This window comes from Mixophyes fleayi, chromosome 4 (assembly GCF_038048845.1).
Source record: "Mixophyes fleayi isolate aMixFle1 chromosome 4, aMixFle1.hap1, whole genome shotgun sequence".
In the NCBI taxonomy this organism is placed as follows: Eukaryota; Metazoa; Chordata; class Amphibia; order Anura; family Limnodynastidae; genus Mixophyes; species Mixophyes fleayi.
In genome coordinates, this window is record NC_134405.1 from 116,003,448 (window position 1) to 116,028,131 (window position 24,684).

General features: G+C 37.6%; 1 protein-coding gene across 1 annotated transcript in view; it reads left to right on the forward strand.

Annotated features, from left to right (window-relative positions):
* Nucleotides 1–24,684, forward strand: part of MYZAP (myocardial zonula adherens protein) — a 71,336-nt gene that overhangs the window by 5,824 nt on the left and 40,828 nt on the right. Inside the window, exon 2 of the mRNA XM_075208059.1 lies at nt 22,603–22,692. Coding sequence (XP_075064160.1) covers nt 22,603–22,692 — 90 coding nt within the window. The remainder of the gene's footprint in view (nt 1–22,602; nt 22,693–24,684) is intronic.

The following is a 24,684-nucleotide window of genomic DNA, read 5'->3' on the forward strand; positions in this document are numbered from 1 at the left end:
ACACATGGTTCGCAGTTGAGGAGAGTGGGCCAGATATTTTACTAATAAACATCTCTGCCTCTTTCTAAAGGGATTGAACCTGCATTACCAGAATATATGATATAAATTTCCAATTTCTCTACAGTCTTTTCTGCACTTGCATTATACACAGTTAAATACAAATCCATCATCCATTTATATGCATTTACTTTATCTGTGATATAAATAGAGGACTTGCCAATAATTCCAAGTAACAAAGTCTGTTCTTCAGTACTAAGTTTTGCTGCTAACCTCCGCACCTTGAGTTTATCACATGAATGAACTGTGTTTGTTCCTTGTGTGTGAGTGAAAGTAAGGCTATAAAGGGGAAATAAGGGCTCTTCCTCCTGATGCATAATATGTAATAGCCCCTCCATGTATGCTCTTGGCATAAAGGAGTATTTATTTATGTAGTACAAATATTGTCTTGTTGTCTGGATTGAAAAAAATAGGAGTCAAATGGTGTTCTGGAGATTTAAGTCCATGCTGTGTGAGAGGAAAGTCCCAGACCAAGAGGAAATGCTGGATGGAGTGTAGGGTTTGTTTGCCAACTAGAGGTTTTCATTTCCACCCAACAATAGTCCATGGGTCATTCATGCCATCGTGTGCAGTGGAAGTATCCAATCATCTAAGGCACTAACAATCCTTAATTTTATATGCACCTAAACATGACTCGTATTTTATTCCATGGTGTTTCTCTACCTATATAAAGTTCAAAATACAGCAGTGAAATGTTATATTATATTAATAAATTGATAATCCACACACATGTGAATTCACCATAAAAGTTACACAAGACAATAGCATCATACATCATGTTTCTATCTGTTATTGGTATGAGGAAATTAAGCTAATTACACCATAATCATATTAGTTTTTTTATTTGGGTTCACTAGAACAGATGAGGAGGATTGGTGTAAAAGGTGTAGGATTAGTTTATCTGTGAAGTGATTAGGGGAAGCCATAGATTTGTTGAGAAGGAAAACATAAGGATCCACCAATATGCTTACTCTTGTTTAACCTTGGGACAGGCCTACCATATTTTTAAATGGTATGCCCCCAATTTTTCCAACAGGTATTTGGGTACATAAGCATGTAGGGTATTAGGCACCAAATACCATCTGGTGTATATTGTGTAGGCATTCTGTTTTTTTTTTGTTTTTTTTTTAATCTTCTTTTTTTTTTTATTATAAATACTGACTGAGAGGCACGTCCAAAAATAGTCAAACATTTTTATATTTTTTTTTTTTTTAAGCGTGGCAAATCGTGGTGTATATTTTGCTTCATGAACTGGTGGTGTTAGATTTAACTCCCAGATATTTAAAATGTGAATGCTTCCACTTACAGTTTACATTAATTCCAAAAGCTGTGCCTCATGTTTCAAGGTGTGGACAGCTGAGGGCTTCTAATTTACTGACATTGTATCATTCTAAATGACCATGCTTAACTAGCACTTTAATTGGTTAAGAACAAAGAGACAACGTTATTAAATAGAACTTTTAAAATGGCAGACTAGCCACAATGCTTAACAATATACAAAGGATATCAAAACGATCATGTCAAACTGTTTCTTAAAATAAAGGGATAAAATGCAGGAGCAGAAGAGCGTATTCCATTTCTTATCTCTGTTGCAGGAGAACGCAAAAATATGGTTCATAACTCCAATTGGATTGGTCTCTGGTTAAAATGAACAAAGATGTTTAGCCCTCGTTGTGGTTTTAATATTTCATTGTCCTCCTTTCAAGCCCCTTACCTCCTAAGATCACTCAGAAAGCCAGTTTATAAGCTAACAGGAGGGAACTGTACACCTGGTCGTGAAGCACAGTATATTCATGAATAGTTGGACATTTTTATACAGATCATAAGTTTCCTCTCAAACATCACAGAATCGTAATGCATGCAATCAACAGAGCATACATGTACGTGTAGATATGAAAAGTCACTATATCATATAAATCTATCATGGAGATATCAGTTTACTGTGGCTTCCCTTGTAGCATCTCGTATGCATTTGACATATGGGCTGTGCCTTGTTACACTGATCATGCAGTTGTATAGTGACTTTCACAAATGCGAAGGATAAAAGAAATTGCTTTGATGTATACATTTCCTTACTAATAAATAGTAAAGCCTTCTGGCCATGTGTTCTGAAGACAAATACACTCTTATCTGGGAGAGCTGGTGCTGAATCTGGGGTCTTCTAAACAAATACCCCTGATGTTCCTGCACCAAGTTACTTCATGGCTGTCCCTCTCATGAGGGAGTGAACATTTTTCTATTAACTGGTGGTTAGACCATAATCGCAATAAGAGGGAATATTGGACTCTCCTGTTTCGTTCCATTGGCTGCACAAAAAGAGGCAGAAGCATATCCACTTGAAATTGCTCTTGTTGTAGATTCTTTATATTGGGTAGTCATTGCCCAGACAAATGGTGTTGGGAGCCCAAGTTGATTGAGAGTAGTGTCCATACACCTCCAATTAAAACTGTCATATGCTTTCTCAGCATCTAGAGTCGGAACCATAAAAGGTACTATATAGATATCTTCTTGCATGCTCCTTTGAGGTATAAATTGGAAACCTAGACTAGATTGAGAAGATTAGACAAGAATTTTGAATTGATCTTAATATCATAATTGATCAATGAAATAGGGCAATGGAACATGTGGTGTATGTGTGTGTGTTTTTTGTTTTTTTTTGTTTTGTTTTTTACCTGGCTTGGGTAAGGCTCTAATATAAATCTAGGGTGTAAAGTGGAAGAGGCAGAAAGGATTAAGTGAAGTGGGGTATTAGTTGAGTGTTAGCATTAAAGCTAACTATCTTGGTGCTTTTTAAGTTATGACCATCTTTGGGAGCAACCAAGGTCTGACTGAGACTGTGGTGGGTGGTTAGGTTTATGTTTTAGTTAAATCTCATAAGTCTAGTACTAACTTGCTGGCAGAACGTCACGGCCAGATGTTTTACATTATTTAAGGGTTTGAGTAACCTCCTGGGGGTATATTTACTAAACTGTGGGTAGTAGAGATGCTGCCTATAGCAACTAATCAGATTCTAGTTGTCATTTTGTAGAATGTACTAAATAAATGACGGCTAGAATCTGATTGGTTGCTATAGGCAACATCTCCACTTTTTCAAATCCGCAGTTTAGTAAATATACCCCTAGGTCTTCTTGAGAGATTTCCTTGGTCGAAAAGAAACTTTTTTTTTTGTTAAGAAAGTCTGTGACATGAGTCATGATAGTCTATTTTCTGTCCATTGTACAATTTGGTATTATACTTGGCAAAACATGCCATGATTTCTTTTGAGAATTGAATGTATTATCTGGAGGGTAATCAGACCGAAGAAATCATGGTCATTTGTGATCTGGGGTTAATCTTTCTAACAAGCGTTGTATCAGGTTTATTGCAATAAGATTTTAGTAAATCTCATACTCTTCTCTGTTTTATTCCTTAGCAGCAGGGTGAGTTGACCTCTGAGGGTTGTAAATTCTAGAAGTAAGTTAGGATGGAATGTGGTTCTATGTTTCCATCACTGCAATCCGACTGGCAAGGTCTGTTGTTTGTTGTAATCGTGTTTTTTTCACATGTGCCCCAGAGTTGTTGCATTAGTAGTCTATGGTTGCAGTTGTATATGCTGTCTAGATTATTGTGATATGGACCTCTTTATTTGAATTGGTTTCAAAGTATTTTTCAATTTATTTAATGTCCATAATCTTCAGGGGACTAGAGGGTAATTTCTACCATCCAATGATCTCACCATATCATCATCATCAGGTATTTATATAGCACTATATGATAGGGTGAATTGTGTTCTTTTGGGGCAAAGATATTCCAGCTGTGTTAGTAGTCTATACGTAGTCTATACGAGTCATATGGATATGAAAAGTAAACTCTCGTGTCCTGGTGCTGAACTGTTATCGTGGATGGGGCAAGAGGATCTATCCAGTAGTAGATTAAGATGTTAGATTAAATCGCTCCACACCCCTAGAACTAGAGGAGCTGTTGGTTTTAGATCCACCCTGAGTTGTAGGAGAGCACCTTATGATGTATGAGTGAGTGTCACACCTTTAGCTGCATAGAGAGACAGTTTGTGGAGCCTTTGTGTACAGAAAATGTCACTCGCATGATAAATGCAAATTGCACTCTGATGGATTGTCATACAGAAGCCAACTGTCCAATCAGCTTTATTCCGACACTATGGAAGAGTGCAGTTTGCATTTATAATCCTTCCTGTAGATAAAACCATTTCATGCCAGCTAGGGTGATGGGTGTTTAGCACTAAAACTTATTCTCTGCCTTGGGATCCTTTTTTTTTAAGTTTTGACCATCCTTAGGAACAATCAAGGTGTGACCGAGACTGTGTTGAGTTGTTGAATTTATGTTTTACTTAAACCTTTGAATCGCAGGACAAATTCTATAAATTATCTCATTCAGCCAAGAATGTATTAGGTTTTCACTGTATTTCAGTGGTTATGGTTGGTAATTTTATGTAGAGTTGCCAGCTTCGTTAATGACTGTATATCATCTTGTTTACAATCATAACTAATGGAGTAATTACAAGCGATCTCTCATTAAAATATATACTTCAAAAGGCACCAATTACCGATAATCAAACTGTGTAAATGTTCTTGGAAATTTAAACTTTAGGTTTTGAACGTGCAAAACATCAAACCACATCTGTTAAATATAAACAGAACAAGACTTGTTATTGTTGATCAAATGATTTGAAAGTCAGCTGCTGTGATCATTTGGTCTGTACTTTCTCTATTTCAATTTTTTTTTTTTTTTTTAGGCAGACAGAGTTCCATTTAGCTTAATGAGTGCCTCGATTGTCTGCAAATTGTTTCTTGAAGTAATTCATGACGCTTATTCAATCTTGTGATGGAAATGACATTAAGACAGCAATTGAAATATTTAGGTCAGTTTGCTGTTTCTTACATCAACTAGGACACCCATGATTTTATTTGTCTAGGTTGCGAAGCTTTACATGTTATATAACTTATATACTACAATAAACCTTGCAAGCTGTGTCTTTATCTATATTGATATCATCATTACAATGGCTCCTGTCAAGGAATAGGATATATTGGGCAACAAGTGAGCATTCAGTTCTTGAAGTTGATGTGTTGGGAGCAGGAAAAATGGGCTAGTGTAAGGATCTGAGAAATTTTGACAAGAGCCAAATTGTGATGGCTAGATGACTGGGTCAGACACATCTCCAAAACAGCAATTCTTGTGGGGTGTTCCCGGTATTCAGTGGTTAGTACCTACCAAAGGTGGTCCAAGGAAGGACAACCAATAAACTGGCGACAGGGCCATGAGCACCCAAGGCTTATTGATGCGCGTGGGAAGCAAAGGCTAGCAGGTCTGTTCCAGTCCCACAGAAGAGCTATTGTAGCACAAATTGCTGAAAAAGTTAATGCTGGCTATGATAGAAAGGTGTCGGAACACACAGTGCATCGCAGCTGGCTGCCTAACTGCAGACAGGTCAGCTTGCCCATGCTGACCCGCTTCCACTGCCGAAAGCACCTGCAATGGGCACGAGAGCACGTGCCTTCTTGGTGACAGCAGCTGCCTACTAACATGGAGAACAACTCTCCTGGCTCTTTTTCCAGAAGGGAGCATAACACACCGTTACCCCAAACTGATAGATAACCACAGGAGAATAGAGGGGAAAAAAGCAAAAGTGTCCTCCTAGAATCAGTAGGGGAACGATGCTCGGTTAAATAAATAGTAAAGGGGTTTTTCCAATAGCTTATAAGATTTCTACAGTGACTGGTTCATATTTCTTGTCTCCACCTTCTGCTGTCTCCTTGCTCCAATTGTAGACCACCGGTAGGTACACAAATGCCCACCACCAATGGCTGCTTTATTATTGGAGCCTGATAATACTGCCTAATAATCTTTGCAAATCATTCACTGTGCGATCTAGTTGGACATAATAACAGTATTCTTAATTTCTCTAGTAATGTAAAAATTGCTGCAAGGCTGATATAAATATATACAGCATATAGAAAATTATTATCAAAATATCCATTATTAAAATAAATGGTTGATGTATGATCATCCCCCCTCCCCTTGGAGCAGCGTGGTGGCCTGGGTGATTGAGGGGAGGGTGGTCAGTTGAATAATATTGTGAGAATGAGAAGAGTTTAATGGCAAATTATGATGAAATGGGGCTATTGATAAATATTGGAGGGTTAGTGATGGAGGATGAGGGTGTAAAAGATTGATGAATGAAGGTCCGGCTTAAATTTGGTGCACACCAGAATGAAATGTACTGCACGGATTTCTGGTTTAAGTACAGACAGAGCGCTATGTGTGACCCCAAAGGCAGGGGTCACACTTGGGAGAGCAGAGCAATTACAGCTTTGCTTTAACGTGCAGCCATGTTTCTGTGCTTGGGATAGGAGCCCTTTCGACATCAGATGATCCAGTAATTGATCTAAACTCCCTGCTGAAACTTGTAGTTGCTCACCAAGCTCAGACCTTCTATGCAACAGTAAACCCAGGTAAGTGAATCTTTAGAAAACTAGTTGAGAACCAAACACAGAGTACATGCTTAATCTGCATATAAACACCTCTCCTGCAGCCCCCAGTATAACTGAAATCCTTCCCAAACTCTTCACCTCACTACAAGGCTTCACCTATTTCCTGTGCCACTGACTGAATGCTCTATATGTACCAGAATCCTCCAACTTCCCCTTAACATCGCACATCCAGCCTCCCTCATCTCTGTTCTTCTCACAGTCTCCTCATGCTTACGTGTGTGCTGTGTAAGATGAGAAAGACACTAATGTTGCTATTGGTCTCTCCCTTTGCTCACATCACAGGCACAGCAAACAACCCACTCCGTATACCAGTGTACATATGTAGGCTGGAACTGAGTAAGCAGGCAACAGCATCTGCTATGTGAGCAGTGGAGAAGGACTGATATCATACTTGCCAACTTGTAGATTCTGCCCTCTGGGAGATCCCGGAGTCGAGGTCAGGTGGAAAGTGTAAGAGGGGGTGCGATGACGCCATTGTGTGTCAGTTGTCCCATCCCCTGTTGTGATTTGTATTTTTGCTCTGCCATTAAGCCCTGTCTCCCTCAGGATCCGGAAGGGTGCCTGCTCTGCCCTCCATGAAATTCGGGAAGCCTCACGGAAATTCCGGAAGAGTAGACAAGAATGATTAATATTGATATTACTCTGCCTCCACTCTCACAGCAGACGACAACATGCTGTCTGGGGGTCTCTATGTGGGCTGTAACTAGTCTCTGTGCTCAGTGTGCTAGCATTAATCTCTGTGGCTGTCTGTAGTATTCCATCACACAACTAAAGAAAAACATGGATGAACTTATTAGTACATACTGTATGCAGAATATATATATATATATATATATATATATATATATATATATATATATATATATATATATAATTAGAATATATGTATTGCAGTGTAAGGCAAAAATGGACTTTAAAGGAGCAGAATTTGATCCAGGAACATTTGCGCAACTGTGTTTACGTATTGGCAGATGTGACAATAGTCACCCAGCATGTATGTGTTTGTTTCATAACTGTGATGTATGTGTACTGTCCTCATGGAAGTGTACAAGGGAAGTAGGCACTGGGATTTCCTGTATGTAAACAGCACAAAGGATCAAAGTAAGAGAGATTGTGTGGTAAGCTAATGATCACAGGCATTATGTTACGATAAGCACATGTTTATGGCTAAATAAACATTTATATTAAAATAAAATACTATTTTTAAATCCTGCCTGCCCTACTGTTTAATATGGAAATTTTGTATTATCTATAGTGAACACTTAAAGCACTTGTCGTAAAGGAACTTACAATACAAGCTACTTGTAATATAACCATCTACCAAGAAGTAGAGGTATTGCATATTGTGCCCATACAGTTAAATGCCTAATGGGAAGGGAAGACTGATCTAAAGTTTCTTAATAGGGTGTTTGGTCACCTTGAACCACCAGAACAGCTTTACTAGGCATAGAGCTAGGAAAATCCCGGACAATTCCACTCCCATCAAAATATACATATTTAACCATAGGATGAAGGTGTAAATAATTTGCAAATAATTTTGCTTTTATTTGCCTTTACCTAGCCCACTAATTGAATAGCTAAATCTACTCCACAATATAATAGGGCCACCAAAGCCCCTTCCCATGGACCAAAAAAAAAAAAAAGCACTAAAGTCTATTGGCTTCTTTTGGCATATGCCAAACATGTACTCATTTCATTGTTGAGAACAGGATGAAGTGATGACTAGAACAGATCTCCAATATTTAGTAGACCACTGCCTGTGTCCATTAGCAAAAGTATAGTTTGAGTGTATTAAATGTTTTATGCACTGCAATCAAACAATAGTATGTGTCTCAGAAGTTCTAGACTGATTGTACTTGATGATTCTGCTTCCTCACCAATTATACTGACGTGTGTATTTAACTCATTCAGAGTTGCTCATTGTTTTGCCTTTTAAGTCAAACTAGTGCATGGACATCATTATTGGGGAATATGCACTTGTATCCACTAGTTGACACCAACATCTCCATAGCAAGTGACATGTTAGCAAATCGAACCTTCTTCACTGTAGCTTCAGCCAACATGTCACAATCGCCTATTTTCTCACAGTCACTGAGGTCTCTTTCTCTACCCTTGGCAGTCGATATATTGGGCAACTGGAACTGCTTAGCATACATGACTCTATGAATGATGGAATGTTAATTGCTTAATTAACTCAACCACACATACATGGAGGAACATGTTTTATATATAATGTGTGTCCATTACTTATTGAAATATTTCATCTATTATTTGGCAGTGTGCTACAAATTGTCACCTTTTCGGAGGGACTGTCGCGGTTTTGTTCCAAATAATCCAGGACCGTTTTTTCCTAAAATTGTCCTTCTATACTAAATATATTGCTCCTATATAAACTCCCAAAAATATTTTGGCACATTATTTTTTTTTTTAAAATGTTGCTTACAAATAAAAGTTAATAGATATTAATGAACAATATTTATTACATTATTAAAAGTTAACTTGCAGTCGCTTGGTGATCTCTACTATTGGTGTGACCCATAATTGCTGTGGATTTTCACAGAAGTGCTTGTTAACTACCAGACAACATCAACAGCACTGAGTAGTAGTGATGCTCATTAATGTAAAAGACAGTAGTTGAAATGGCCAAAAATATGTACAACATTAGTAGTAATGCTTAGTAATATATTAACAGTAAGAGTAATGCCCATTAGTAAGCTTTCTGTAGTAGTTAAGGTCAATAATATGTCAATAGCAATAGTAAATCACATCATACAGTAATATTAATCATGAGTTTGAGTTCTGTGGTGCTGTTGAATTGGTGTTTGTTTTAGTATTTTTTGGTGCAAGATGCTTCTTAGTGCAGTCTGTAGAATATATATTTCTAAAATGTCAGTAGTGTGCTCATAGTTCTTATATAGAAATGGGGGTGGAAATATAATGAATAACAATTTATATATAATATCCCTATTGGGTACATCTGTGCTCACTTGTGCTCTTGTAGGGGTGGGGATGGCATTGTATGTGGAAGCTGTCCTGTATTGAGAATGTATACTGCTAGAACTAGGGAAGGCGCAAATAAAATGTGTATGTATGTGTGTATATATATATATATATATATCAGCAGATATAATAAATAATGGCGCTCAGACACCAAATAAGTGAGTAGAAAACAATATAGTCCAATAGAAATAAACACTTGTTTCATAAAAAAGGCAGCCTTCCTCCCAAATATCGGATGGTACTCTGATCAATAGATCATCAATATTGGGCTACATGTCAGAAGGACTCTGCTTTGAAATACTGTTTGCCCTTTTTAAAGATGGCCGTCGCTATCTATTATCATTACAAGTATTTGCCCTCTTCCATCACTGACAAAAACAAACAAAGAGGAAGAAAAGGCGGCTGGCGGCGCTGTGTGCATGCGCGGTGACGTCATTTGCCCGCAAGTTTAGCGCAAAATGGCGCTACACACCCCTATATAAAGGGGCAGAATTTTTAATATCACCTAATCCCTCCTGATGAAGTTCAAACTGAACGAAACGCGTTGAGGCTGTTCACTATCACCCACTCCTGGTACATTTGAGGCTATACTGTCTTCCTGATCTTTGAGAGTGATCCCTTTGAGAACTTCTGTGTGGAGCCCATTGGTGTTTACCTCATGAAATATCCAGAGATCTACACTGTTAAGCAGTATTCCCTTTATCCCAGGATTACAGATAAGCTTTTAAACTTTATATACATTGTGAGTGTGCATTTTTTATATGCTGAATAAATTATTTGTATATAAATACTACACTATATGGCTCTTTCCTCTTATAATACATCGGCTGAGTGGAGTTTGTGAGCTGTGACTGTGCTGTGACCGTTGATCCAGTTATATCCACGCAAGCTATCTATACATCTGTTCCTGACCTACTAGGCTGTTTGGAGGCCACGTTCAGGCATTCCAGATACAGATAAGCTGTTTATTTATACCTGTTTGGTACGCTGCCACCTATTACTTTTTATTATATTTCACGGGTGCCTTTGACATTCTTTCTTTTGCTTTTCTCTGTCTCGGTTTCGGTATATGGTTGGAATCTATTGGAAACTGGACGATATTGATCTTGCCAGCTAGACATATATTGAAGTCTGCATTTCCGTTATACTACAGTACTTATTGTCTGTCTGGGTGATTTATACCAGCTAACACTGCTCTATTTGGTGCCACTATTCCTCCTACCTTTGTGTGTGTATATGTATATATGTATATATATATATATATATATATATATATATATATATATATATATATATATATATATATATATATATTAGTGTGTGGATATATATTTAGAAAGTTGCCAGTGACTGTATGTGTATGATATACTTATATCTTTTATATACACACACTCACAAGCAACTTTCTAACTGTCACGCATGGTTACAAAAAATATCCTCTTTATTTAGACTTCGCAAAGACAGGGGGGGGGATTGTATTTTAATATATACAAAACATACTGAAGAACATGATTCTGTTTCAAACTATGAGTTGTCACTTGCAGATTTGCAAGTCAAAGTATAATGTCCAGGATCGAATTACCAGTGCAGAAATAGTTTTTTATTCAACATGGGTAAATCATTCAATGATAACTAACTGAAAGCGAGGTATGACCCAATTCCTGGTGCTATATAAATTGATGATGATGATGGGTTGATAATTAAAGATACGAATCTCCACACTGCACAGCAAATACAATGCTATTCCCAAATAGTTTTACACTTCTAGACACAGGCCCCTTTTTTTTTTTTTTAACCACACAGCCTGTGGCTGTCACATACGAAGTGGAAAACGACAAAGGTGCATTAAAAAAAAAGTATTTGGAGCTGTGTACCTTGGTTTGCCCAGACGTGCCTAGATTTCTGCCAAAGCGCATTGCATTGAAGAGCACGATGGAGTTGTCAGAGGAGCAGACGTTTGCACCAGATGGTGGGTGGATTGAGTACATTCCTTGCTACAGGGTAGATGCTCTTGTGCACCTAGCTTTATAACCATGCAAAAAGAAGTTTTCATTTTGTGGCGTGAGATTATTGAACAGAGATAAAGGGGTGGCGAGGGTGCATTTTTCTGGGCATTCCTTGCTATGTGAAAGGAGATGCAGCCATTTCCGTTTCACAAACTTACTCAGACCTATAGGAGCCTGAGTCTTTGTGTCCCTGTTTCAATTCTAAGCCACTTTGCACCTTCCAGTTACACTTAGGCAGAGAAGCTGATTTATAGGCACATTTTGCCGCAAAAGAAAAAATAATTTCAGACACACACAAGTACCATGTGCTAAAGACCGTCCCGATAGCTTCTCTCCATTTATTTTAAGCCTTAACTGGGGCTAAATTGAGCAGTATTTGGGGGGGGGGGGGGAGGGGGGCTGTGACGAAAACCATTTAGTTAATGAAAGAAGATGGTAGGAGATTAGACTTTGTTATATTTACATGTTTGGATAGTGCTTTGTCACATTAATTAAACATTTCCAATTTGAAACACAAGATTATATAATTACACAGAAATAGTTAATGGAGGCTACGTTATTTCCCGTTAAAGAACATGTTGTTCAACACCCGCTGCTTCGACTACAATATATCCATATCTATTTGCTGCAAATATTTGAAAACTTTGAAAGACTATGAAAGGAATGAAAAGCTAAGCAGCTTTTTCTGTATGAATGTGCCAGAGCCTGTGGCTTAGTAAGGTTACCCTGTCTGCTCTCGGACAAAGTGTACTGTTATCCTGACATTTTCCTGTGAGATCTGGGTTGGATGAATATCCTGTAATGATTCGATAGACTTGAAAAATACAAAATCTGCAGTCAAGCAAAATACATGAGCCATACTGTGTTTCAAACAAATATATTGTTTTATTTTCTGTCGCCTACAATAAGCCATTAATAATCATTACTATAACTGTGACTCTCCCCCTAATACAGTGGAGAATACAGCAACATGGGTTCTGGGTGTTCCTCAAGTCCTACACTTCATTTCTGTCCCTGATCAGTCACTGAAATATCATAATTCTTTAATATTCACTGTGGATCACATATTAATATGCTCAGTAAATCTCCATATCCTACCTTGTTACACTATAAACGGCAATCACATCTACCCTTGTTCATTGGAATATAAAAAATCTCCTCACACCAAGCTAGCTCTTGTCAATTATACTTATGGCAGAACATGCGGTTAGAATGGGAAAGATCTGGGTTCTGAGCTGCCTCCCATATAATCCTCCACTGGGATAGGGGGCACCATTATCATGCGAAAGTCCTGTATGTAATATGTGCCATCAATACAGTCAAGTCTAATGAAGCCACGTACAAGTTTAGCCCTTTTTTAAGCGTTTACCATCAAAAGTGAATGTGAGCAATCAAAACGCGTTCACTACAATGTGAAAGCTAAAAATGAACGAAAACACAGCAACATTTTTCACAAATCGAGTTTTGGTGCTGAATTCATGAATTCACAGTTTTGCTGTGGTATGTGAAGTTCTGGTGTTAGAATCGTCATGTTTATCTTTTAGTTTGTGCTGCATGAAATGTCATGCCACATTGTGTTTGTAGATTTGTATTTTGACACAATAGAATATGAGTACAGCTAGGGCGACAACTGTCAATTATTTCTGCTGTGTGATGTGGTTGGCGTTGGACTGTGTACACTTACAGCCAAATTCTGACAGCAATATGTGTGAAATTTTGCTACCAAGTGCTGAATGAGGTAAATATTTAGCAAAACACAGATTAATATTTAAACCATTAATGTTCTTTTAAAACACAGGGAACTATGTATTAAAATAACTCTTATTGTGGAGATAAGTGTGATACAATTTATAGTTACTGGTCAGGAGGCCCCCACATTGGTCTACTGAGCATGTGCAGAGGTCTAGTGCATGTGTTCAACTGGAAGCCCAGATTTGAGCTTCCAATTCCAGTGCTATTAAACATTTAAAAAAATGTAATAAAAATGTGTTCTTCAACTGTCTCCTTGCTTTAACAGAATAGACAATGCAGAGGTACATGCACTTTACATTGGTGGGTTATTTGTTATTGCTGTAATGCTATAACTTTTATATAAAGTGAATTGAGAACAAGCGCTATCTCTATTGTCGGATGAAGCACCTCTATTCGACCTGTTGATAAATTGGCTCCAAAGTGTGTTAAAAAATAATATATATATTAATATAACATGGGAGATTTTCACTTTTTTATATTTCTTTAAATGTGTGTTCCCACGTTTGACATGGGTTGATATAAAAAGGTGTACTGACTGAATCAGGCTATAAGAATGTTTTCAGCAGCACAGAGTATTTCTGCAGCTGAGTGAGCTGACCTTGTGGGAGGAAGTGACCTGTTCACTCCTGTAATTGTAGAGACATGCATCTGGTGGGCAGTGTACAAAGCATACAAAACACACCTTGAAATGAAACAAAGTTCATACATCGTACATATTATTTCTTTGGAATGGCCAAAAAGAAATGCTTGTGCTGGTTTCCGCCTCTGACTAAAGTTTAATTATTAGAAACCCATCCTTTGTAATGGACGTATGTGAATAGAGCCATTCTGGCAACATGAAAACATGCTCATTACTAGAAAAAGGCTCATAGGAACATCCCTTATAAATGGGGACTTAAATAATGATATTGTGATTCTTATCCCTTTAAGAATGTTGAATAAATACTGGGATTTTATTGGCTGTGATGTCACAGCAGTCTGCATGACCTAATAAAAGGCAGAAAAATTCCTGCAGTCACTGACTAAAGTTAGTTTGCAGTTTGGTTAATTGCTAAACCTACAATACAAACTTCTCTATAAAAAGAGCTACTAACAGCAGTCACAAACATACGTAAAAATTCTCATACCTTGAAAGTACTTGGTATAATTGACATACTATTATAATTTATTCTGCAGCTATATACACACTAGTATTCACTGTTATGGACCATGTACCTACTCAAATAGCCTGTTATGTCCTCCATAGGTACCCTGAAAGAAAGAGAAACAAAAGATAAGGAAGTGTTCCCCAGCAGTGACAACATTATCTCAAGTATATTAATTTTTAATAAGCTCATGGAAATTTAATATATGTATTTCTGAATGTGATATGCAGCATTTATATATAAGGCAAGGTGAATATTAGGTATTTGGTCTTTTGCGATCCAATCCCTCTAACATTAAGCAATTTTCTAGGCTTCAAAAGTGCGGGTGAAACCTAACCGAAAGGGAAAATAGAATAATACGTAGTTAGAAAGCATAGTTACCACAAATGTTAACAATGACTTGCAGTGTATTGGTGAATGTGAATAACAGACAGCCTAGTTTATTGTAGTCTTGAGTATAGCACATTCCAGCTTATGCATTTTTTTTCCTTTAAACATACCTGTCCTAATCTGTATTAATCATCTGTGGCATGCTGCACTTGGAACTCCCTTCACACCCTGGAATGTCCCTGTTACATAAGACTTGTGGCAGACTACATTTCTTCTTTCGATCTCCAAGTTGTACGTGATCTGTTTACAGAGGTTTAGGGGTTTAAGTCGCCACCAGTAAAATGGTTGTGAGAATTATATTCTTATAATCGTGTTTGTTTGAAAAGCTAATAATGGGTGCCCAGTTCCAATTTGAAATGAATATACTTATTTGTTAACATTAATATTTGCTTTAGTGTTAAGCTACTGTACAATAGACAGTGAACTATGTAAATGTACAAAGATATTGGTTACACAATGTGAATCTATGAGCAAGGTATTTATATAGAAGTGCGCAATTGATTTTGAAACTACAAGATTGTGCTCTTTTTTTACATTATAGAATCTCAAGATGACACCATATGTCAAAAGTTGTCTTAATGACAAATTTGGACTTTTGTGGTATAACAAATTTAAAGTAAAAATGTACTCATACATTTGCACCACTCCTCATGTATCGTAGAGAATGTGTTTGTCTGAGTTGCAGATTTTTTGTTCTTTTTCTAGAACTGATAAGATTGTCACTGTGAGAGGAGGTTCTGCAATAAGTCTGCACCAGTTATTATATGGGTTGAACGGCTAAAGTAAGAGGGCTGTACCTATGAATTGCTGGTTTGCAGTGTTGGCCTTTGTTGCAAGACGATCTGTGCTGAAAATGCCCTATTAATTTTTAATGTGAGATATACGCCAATAAAAACAATATATGAAACTACAAGGCTCTGCCTTAGCATACAACCGTTTCATTGCATGCACTTGCCCAGGTCTGTAACTTTGAGGGTGAGGCTGCAAGACTTCTGCAATGTCCACCCCCTACTCCAAGTCACTGTATAAATAAATTAATACGTACTTGGATACACACATGCAGTGAGGAATAAAAACAATAGTACAAAGTATTATAAATTCCTGAGTTGTTAGCAGTGAACCATTGCAATTCAGTTCGGGTCATTTTATAAATAATTAATGAACATGGGCCCACACTGTTTTACTTGTAAATATGAGGGTCTAAATGTTCCCCCAAGCACATGTTAATGTACATGCCTAACTCCCAATCTTTGCTAACATCTCTCTAAAATGGGGATACACATACTTAGACACATGACCTCACAAAAGAGCATTCGCCCTGCACTTCTATAAATTACCCTCTTGGTCAAAGTCAATATAAAGTAATTTTTGTAAGTGTATTTTTACTTTAAAGGCAGTTACTGCAGATATTCTGCTTGCATATCATGAACAAAAAAGTATCCTAAATTAGGGCCTAACTATATGGTGTGTGGCGGCTACTGGGCCTGGAGGTGAGAGGGCCCAGCAAAGCCAGGTTGACTCGCCCCGATTTGCTCTCAAAAGCGCAAAGCGGAGACCTCTTCTGACCGCACGTGCTTAGAGGAGGACCTCCGCTCTGCTCTACTGAGAGCAGGTAAGTGGCCCAGGAGGCGAGAGCCGCATTCCCAGCCCCATAGCAAAATTTTTTACTACTGTCTAAAATCCTTGTTTTTAACAATAAATATTAACTTAAACTTAGAAAGTAAACAGATGTTGTTGTTGTTAATACTTTTTATTTATTTTATTTTTTTGCAAAATAAACACTTTCAGGAATAAGTATTGTAACATTTTGATTAACATTGTCTGTCATTTTGTATTAAGAGTTATTATTAGTATTATTAGTTGGATATAGTATTATTCTACTATTACTTTCCTCATGTTTGAGGTCCTTTCCAATTATGTTTCGAAGAAGATCATAACATTTATTTTAAACTTTGTATCCCCCAGTTGATTTGCAAACCATTGTTATTATTTTCACGGCATCCTGGTGTTTGAAAAACAGCATCTGAAATTCTTGGCAGCATTAATGGTTAACTGATTCAATAATGTTTTTTGTTGGTTGGGAAAGGGATCGCTGCCTACCAAGGTCTGTTGTAGTGAATGACCCAGAGATAAAATACCCATAAATGGCACAATTATTTCTATAAATATGACAGATTTCCGATTGTTTCTGATAATATTGTCCATGTCGCATTTTGTACAGTTAATTAACGAACAATAATCTGTTGCCATCTGTTTGTCCCATGTTAGAGTGAGATTATATTGTAAGTGAGCAATATTCATAAAGTACACACTTCTATATCTCAGTTGTTTATAGTGTGTTTTTCTTTTTTTTTTTTTTTTTTTTTTAAAAATGATCATATAAACTTTGGTGAAATTGGGTTTCATACCCTTCAATAATCTGCCCTGTTCTTGATTTGTAATTTAGATTAAAAATGACCATTTTGTATTGTATGCGTGCACAGGAAGACGTCTAGACTCATTTCAGGCCAGCTAATTCATGCTTCATTATCCTCATCAGCTATTTTTATAGCGCCACTAATTCTGCAGTGCTGTACAGAGAACTCACTCACATCATTCCCTGCCCAAGTGGAGCTTACATTCCATTAATTCCATTTCATGTATTCCAAATAATTCAGTTACATATGTGTATTATGTGCTTTATTTCCACCATTAAGGCAGAATAATAATAATTGCAGGAATTTAAATACAGGGGTTCCACAGGACCTAGGCAATGGTGAATTCTTGCTGGATTGTCCAGGATTAAAGTAGATGCAGATGTAGGTGAAACAAGAGGTTGAAGAGGAATTTGTGCACAGTGTCCCAGAATTGGAACACAACTGAATTATACCATTTTATTTATAAGATATTTTTGCACATCACAATTAAGCATAGGTCATAATAAACAGAAAGGGGCATATTCAATTGTTGGTGGTTTCCGTTGGGGAAAAAGTATTACCGTTATTATGGTAATACTAAGCCGGATTTCAGCTCGCAGCTACCTGAGCCGCGAGCTGAAATCCAGCGAAAAAAGTACCGTAATGACGGTAATAGTGCGCGGGGCGCGTTACTTTAGGCAGTAACGCCAACAATTGAATATGCCCCAAAATATGTGAATAGCATACAAATCTAGTAGTCAGAGTTACATACTAAGGCACAAATGGAAATATATAGGGCTTCATGTACCTAATGAGGTGAAAATAAAGTGTATAGAAATGCCTTCCAATAATGTGAACGTATGGTGTGAAATCAGTTTATTGTAAGACTTTTCAACTGACCTAAACAGATGGCAAAGATGTATAATCAAAGGGTCTTTGGGTAGCTGTATGTTCGTAATCTGGATGATCAACTGTTATACATCATCCCTAAATCACTATATTATTGTACAATCCCGCCACATATTCAAGAAGGTTTCAATTTGCCCAAAATTCCTTCATCTATATATATATATATATATATATATATATATATATAGCTGGCAGTTTGGTTGTGGCCATATACCATTAGGTATACATTTTGTAAGTATTTTCTTTGACAGCTGTGTTAATTGATGACTTCGCTACGTTTTGGCAAATGAGCGACCATCCTTCCTGATCTTGAATGAAGCTTTTCAATTGAATGTAGTAGAACTAAAGTGTGTTTGAGAGATTATATATTTCACACATGTCAGCAAAGGAGTTTGGGGCAAATTCACGCATATGATTGAAGCCGTATAAGCCTTTTGAAATCCAAGTTCGTTGAAAGGCTGTCGTACAACCCAGGGGGAAGAGTGGATGCTTCTAGAGGGAAGTTAGTGGAGATGGGTATGGTGCTAACTGTAGTTGTTTATTGAGTTTGTCCCAGACCTCCAGTGTGAAGTGAACCGATGGGATAGTGTAGGCTGAGCCTGGGTTAAGTCTGCTAGGGAGCAAAAAGTGAACCCCCTGGCCCTAAGACAAGGTGTCCTCAATGTCAACTCACTTGTTAACACCCAGGCCAAATTGCCAGGAAAGACTGACTCAGTTGGATGGTGTGGTAGTATTTTTTTGAAAATTGGGATGCAGAGTCCTCCAATATGGAGGGGTTTGGCAAGACTGACTTTTTTCTATTTCTTGTTGTGTGTTTTTTTTTTTTTTTTTGCTTTTGTTTTTACCGTTCCAGATAAATGTACCACTTAATGACTGGAGGTAGTGAAGGGAATGGATTGAGACTTTTACTGGGAGGGTTTTAAATAAATAGAATAGCCTGGATAAAACATTCATTTTTATAGTATTGATCCTCCCGAACCATGAGATGTACAAGGTCCCCAATTGGCCTAATCATATTTAATGGTGGAGCATAGAGGAGGATAGTTGGCCTGAAAAAGTTGACTATAATTTTTGATGAGTGATGCCTAAGTACCACATGGCCAGGGGATGCCATTGGAAGTTGAAGTTTAGCTTCTAACCGTTTCTCAGTCTGTGGGGGGGAAGGTGAAAAGAGCAAGAGCTTCAGATGTAGAGCTGTTTACTTAGCTTTGGATCCTGGTACTGTGCCATACTTGTCGAGTTCCACAAATAAATTGGAAAGCGAAGATTGGGGTGAGATCAAGAGAACATTGTAGAGATTATTCCAAATTTGAATCCCCTTTACACCTGGCTTCTGTCTGACTCTTGTGACATGGGGCCCGATACATAAGGCATAGTTTAGAGTAAAAAGAGGACAGTCTGTGATTTTTTTATTTTTTTTTACATTTTAATTTTTTTGTTATGTTTAGTAGTTGTTGATAAGCAACTAGGAAGTTGCTATAAAGTGTATACTGGCTTCCAAGTGGTGTTGACCTAGGGAGGGTTGTGAGACACAAGAAGTTTCATATATTAGAAAATGCATAAAAGATTGGATCTGATAGAGCTAGGTTAACTTTGGGAGTTAGGCAGTTACAGCATTTAAATATGCTCTTTAAAAATAAATAAATAGCTGTTTGTTGATTGGAAGGTGTGGGGCTGAGGGTGATTTGAACTGGAGGACCGTCAGATAAACTACCATCATAGTCAACCAATTCTGACACTGTAATGCTGCCAAAACATTAATTATTACAATTATAATGGATCCCCTGGCTCCCGACATAGCAGTCTCAGTTGCGCCAGTTTTACATATAATAGTATGATGACAGTGAGTGACTGTCATGCCCAAGGCTAGCCTTTGGAAATGCGAGGACCTGTGTGATACCCATTATTGCTCCCCCATACCACTGGAGGAGTATTATGAATTCTCGCATTTTCGTTATCGCTCTTGTTTTTACGTTGTTTCCCTTTCTTTATTTTCTTTTTTACTTAAATGTTACATCTCTCCCTCTCTACAGTTTAAGTTAGTGTTTGTTTTGATGTTATCTCTTTGAGAATTTCTTTCTCTCTTCTCTGAGAAGTCCAAAGCATAGGCAAGTATGTTTCAACATTTTCTGATAGTTCAGAGCATAGAGGTAGCAGCACTAACACACAGAGTGCAGTGTAGAACTGGATTGCAGTCGTCTTTCAGGCAGTGTTGCTAGCTGTTCAGCCTGGAAGGGGGAGGAGTAGGGTGAGAAAGGAAGTGATGCCACTAACCATTTTCTCATTCACTCCAATTATCCACAGCTCTATGACTGGTGGGGTTTAATTCTGAATTTGATTTTAGGGAAGGGAGGGTTGGACAATGGGGTGTTTAGATGAAGCAGAACATTTATGTTTCTGCTTTTTTAACTCCATTTTTTTAACGTTCTCTTTGTACTCAACCCCTACATAATGTCTTTTTTTTTTTTTTTTTTACACATTTTACAGTGCTCTCCCTCTATTGTAATTGAGATGGGCGTTTTCTTCAAAAGATGAGAAATTAGATGATTGGCCACTTTAACTCTCTTCTGGGATCCTCTCTTTCTGCAGCCTTTGTATTCTTCTCGACCATTTCTTCCCTTCCCTTGGTATAGGAAGCTGTTGCGTGCAATCATTCAACACAAAACCTCTTCTTGGCTTGTGATTACCACTATTGGCAGGGTTGAGCAAGCTTTGGGGGGACCACAGGGCAGCTCAAAATTACTCCCTAGGCTTTCGGATTACCACTATCTGCAAATCGGAAAGTGGTTATCTTCTGAGCATTGCACGCAACCACTTCCTATACTGAAGCCATGAGGGCAGTACAGAAGGCCCTGGGGTCACAAAATTTAAATTTAGAGAGCTGCCGATGTTTCCAATAGTCTAGCCTCCTAACGTCTTCAAGGTTTGAAGAAAGCACACCACCCTTAATTACAGTAGAAGAGGGGCACTGTGAAAACTGCTGCACATAGAGCTAGGAGCTTTAAAGACAAATCGCATACATTCTACTGGTGAGGTGCCCCTGTAGAATCTAATTGGGGGAGCTGAAAGTGTCAAAGCAGCGTTGGTGCAGGGCAAGAGATGGGTTGGAGTTAACAGTTTGTTCTGTCTTGTATTACTAAAAGACTGTACTAAACTTTGCGGGGATTTTCATTAGATCCCAGTGAGTGATTGCTTTCCCCTAAGTTTGGTTGAGTGCCTCTTGATTTCTATATAGTTTATCTTCCCTGAGATTTAGACCTATTCCTTTTAAATCACTTTAACCTCCTTCTTTTATAATCAAGAAATTACCATGAAAAAATGCTACATTATTTATATAGCACAGGTAAAAGTATCGGTCAAGGGCACCATCTATGGGGAAGATTATTATTTACTGTAAAATCTAATATTTTGTGTTACAAATATATGTGAGTGCTGATATATACGGTCACTGTAGAGGTGCAGAGGTGCATGAAAATACTAAAAACTGTTTAATGCAGCAATCCCACATAGAAGTTATTTTTTTCTAATAGCAAGTTAAGTATCCTTTTAAGCATGAATCATACCTGTCCTACAAATCATTACCTCCTGTTCAAAGTTTTCTAGAGGGCAGACTAACATGGCTGTGAGTCATACACCTATAGACACGCAGCTCTCAGCATATCATGTGAGGGGAGAGGATTTTACAGTGCAGGAGCAGACTGAGCTCAAAAAGGCGCTCCAAAGCCCCTCTGCTCACTACATCGTGTGCAGTAATCGCATGACACTGTGGGAACTCTGCAGAGTTATAAATCAGTAACAGCACATTTACCAGCTTTGTAGGTGAAGAGTGAGGGCGGGGTGGGGCAAATCGATATTTATGTATGTGTGTGTGTGTATATAAATATATATATATATATAAATACAAGTTTACCCGTGCATGACACTCATGCATTCTAGTCAAATCAAGCTACTTAAGGTGTTAAAAAAGTTCTTGTCATGCATTTGGGCCTAGCCCAGGCCTCCTCAGGGGAAGAGCGTTACTTCCCGACGCAAGTGCCCTTTTTTAACGTGGTTTTTTCCACATGTCACCACCTCATCATTTTTCTCCATCACCTCATCCATCATCTTCATCGCCACATCCTTCATCATGCTACTTTAGGTGTTAAAAACTCCCCACTGTCACCCCCGGCAACCACCAACCGCTCCCAACTGTCACTTCTCCTTCAAGAAATATATAGGTCAGGTGGCGCTGCAGCTTGGTTTTTGTTTTTTTTTCACACACGCCACTAGGCATTTATATAGTAGATATATATATATATATATATATAAATATATGTGTGTGTATATGTATATATTGTGTATATTATCATTACATTTTAACAATATATCTGTCAAAAGCAGCTTCAGCTCTGCTCTCAGATGCATGGTGTTATAACGTATTATTCTCTGTGATTGACAGGGTAACATTTGCCGACTGCGTCTCACTTTACCTGCAGATCGCACTTCACGTTCGGAGCAGAAAGACTTCAAGAATGAAAAACAAATTAATGTAAGTAAATAAATAACACAGTAAAACATTTCTTTAACCAATCACCTAGGAGTGCTGGATTGTTTGTTGTAGAATTCTTCAACCAATATTTAGGACTGGACACCAGTTTGCATTATAGCTACTGCTGGAAACCATCTCCTGTATTAGTAAGGGGCACAGAGGGTAGAGGTATTGGTTTCACAATACTTTGCTTTCCCAAAAGTACGGTTGTGGAGTTTCTAGGTGTATCATAGTGGTCATGGCTCTTAACCCTTTAAGTTATTATTTGACTACTTTGGAAACATTTACTGACTGCTACCAATTTTTACTTATACACTATTGATGTCTGTGTGAAAGAGCATTGAGAGCACAGTGTACTTGATAAGCGTTCCCATACAACTCCATTATATTCTACTGAGCATGAACACCTATGATCACTGCAGACACAAGAAGAAGCGGTCGATTGTCAGAAACTGTGTGTACAGATCCATTCACTTGTATCTTTTTAGTTTTTTTTTTGACCATCAGCCTTTAAGAACTTGCATTGAATATATGAACACATCCTAAAAAATACATTTTTGAAAAAAAGTACATGGAGAATCAGAAATTGAAAATAGTGGATAAATAATTCTACTCGGTCCCATGTCACTTGTTTGGTGCATCCCAAGTGTAATTTTGTAGTGTCGGAAGGATATTATATTTTTATTACAGATGGACAAAATAAGATCTAGGGGTATATTTACTAAACTGCGGGTTTGAAAAAGTGGAGATGTTGCCTGTAGCAACCAATCAGATTCTACCTGTCATTTTGCGGAGTGCACTAAATAAATGACAGCTAGAATCTGATTGGTTGCTATAGGCAACATCTCCACCCTTTTCAAACCCGCAGTTTAGTAAATCTAGTCTTTATTGACAGTGGGTAAATGATGATAGATATATAATACCATCTATTTTCAGTGCAGAATAACAATATATATGCTCTAAGACAGTGATGAGCAACATCATATACTACTTCCTCCAACTTCCAAAAGGGCAGCACATTATCCTTAATTTTAAATAACATTGGCACCCCTACATCACTCATCCCAAAATGCACCTTCATGCCCACCTTGTCACAAAATGCCCCCAGAGACCTCTTCACACATCCCCACAGATCCATGGGCTGCCTGTTATCCACCACTGCTGCTGTTAAACCTTCAGATGTGTATACTAGACATTGCACCTCTATTCACCTGCTCTTTGTATAGGTTTTCATCTAGTGTAAATGGAAGTCATCAGTTATCATGAAATATGCACATTAAGTCACAGTTTTACAATGGAATTATGACAAACAGGCATTTAACTGATGGTTAAGCTAAGTGCAAGGTGAAACTCAACCGCAAAACAGTCCGATCTCATAGATCAAATATGCAGTTTAGCCTGGTTGTAATTATACCGCTTTTCAATATGTGTCAGCATATACTGTAAAATAATTACTAAACGCATTCCTTTATGTTGTCAGCTCTTTTATTGAAATATAAAATTTTGTATATACAATAAAGAGGTTTGTTGAATCATATGTTGCTGATGGTTCTCTAAATAATATAATTAGTACATTTCAAAATTAAAAGTAACAAAAGTGCAAAAATAGAAACCCAGTAAAAAGTCTGACACATTTCTAATAAACAAAGCTATAAAATATGAAAGTTTATTTTTTCATTTTCTTATTAGCACAGTTTTGCCAATTCCATTTTTCTGCTATATTTTGTTACTTAGTTTAGGTTATACTGAGTTTCAGCTTGATCTTGTGAACACACTAGTCATGGGTGACTGAGCGTCTTAAGTTCCTCTAATAACGATTGGGCTTTGTGTTTGAAATGTGTATAAATTGCATGTTAGTGTTTCAGTTGTCATTCCTGATAAAGGTAGATTGTCACCTCCAAAACGTCAGAGAACAAAAGCATATTGCTTAAACTAGCCCTGTGAGTATTTCATATTCTCTGGTTATCGCTTTCACTCGTTTTTATCTATCTT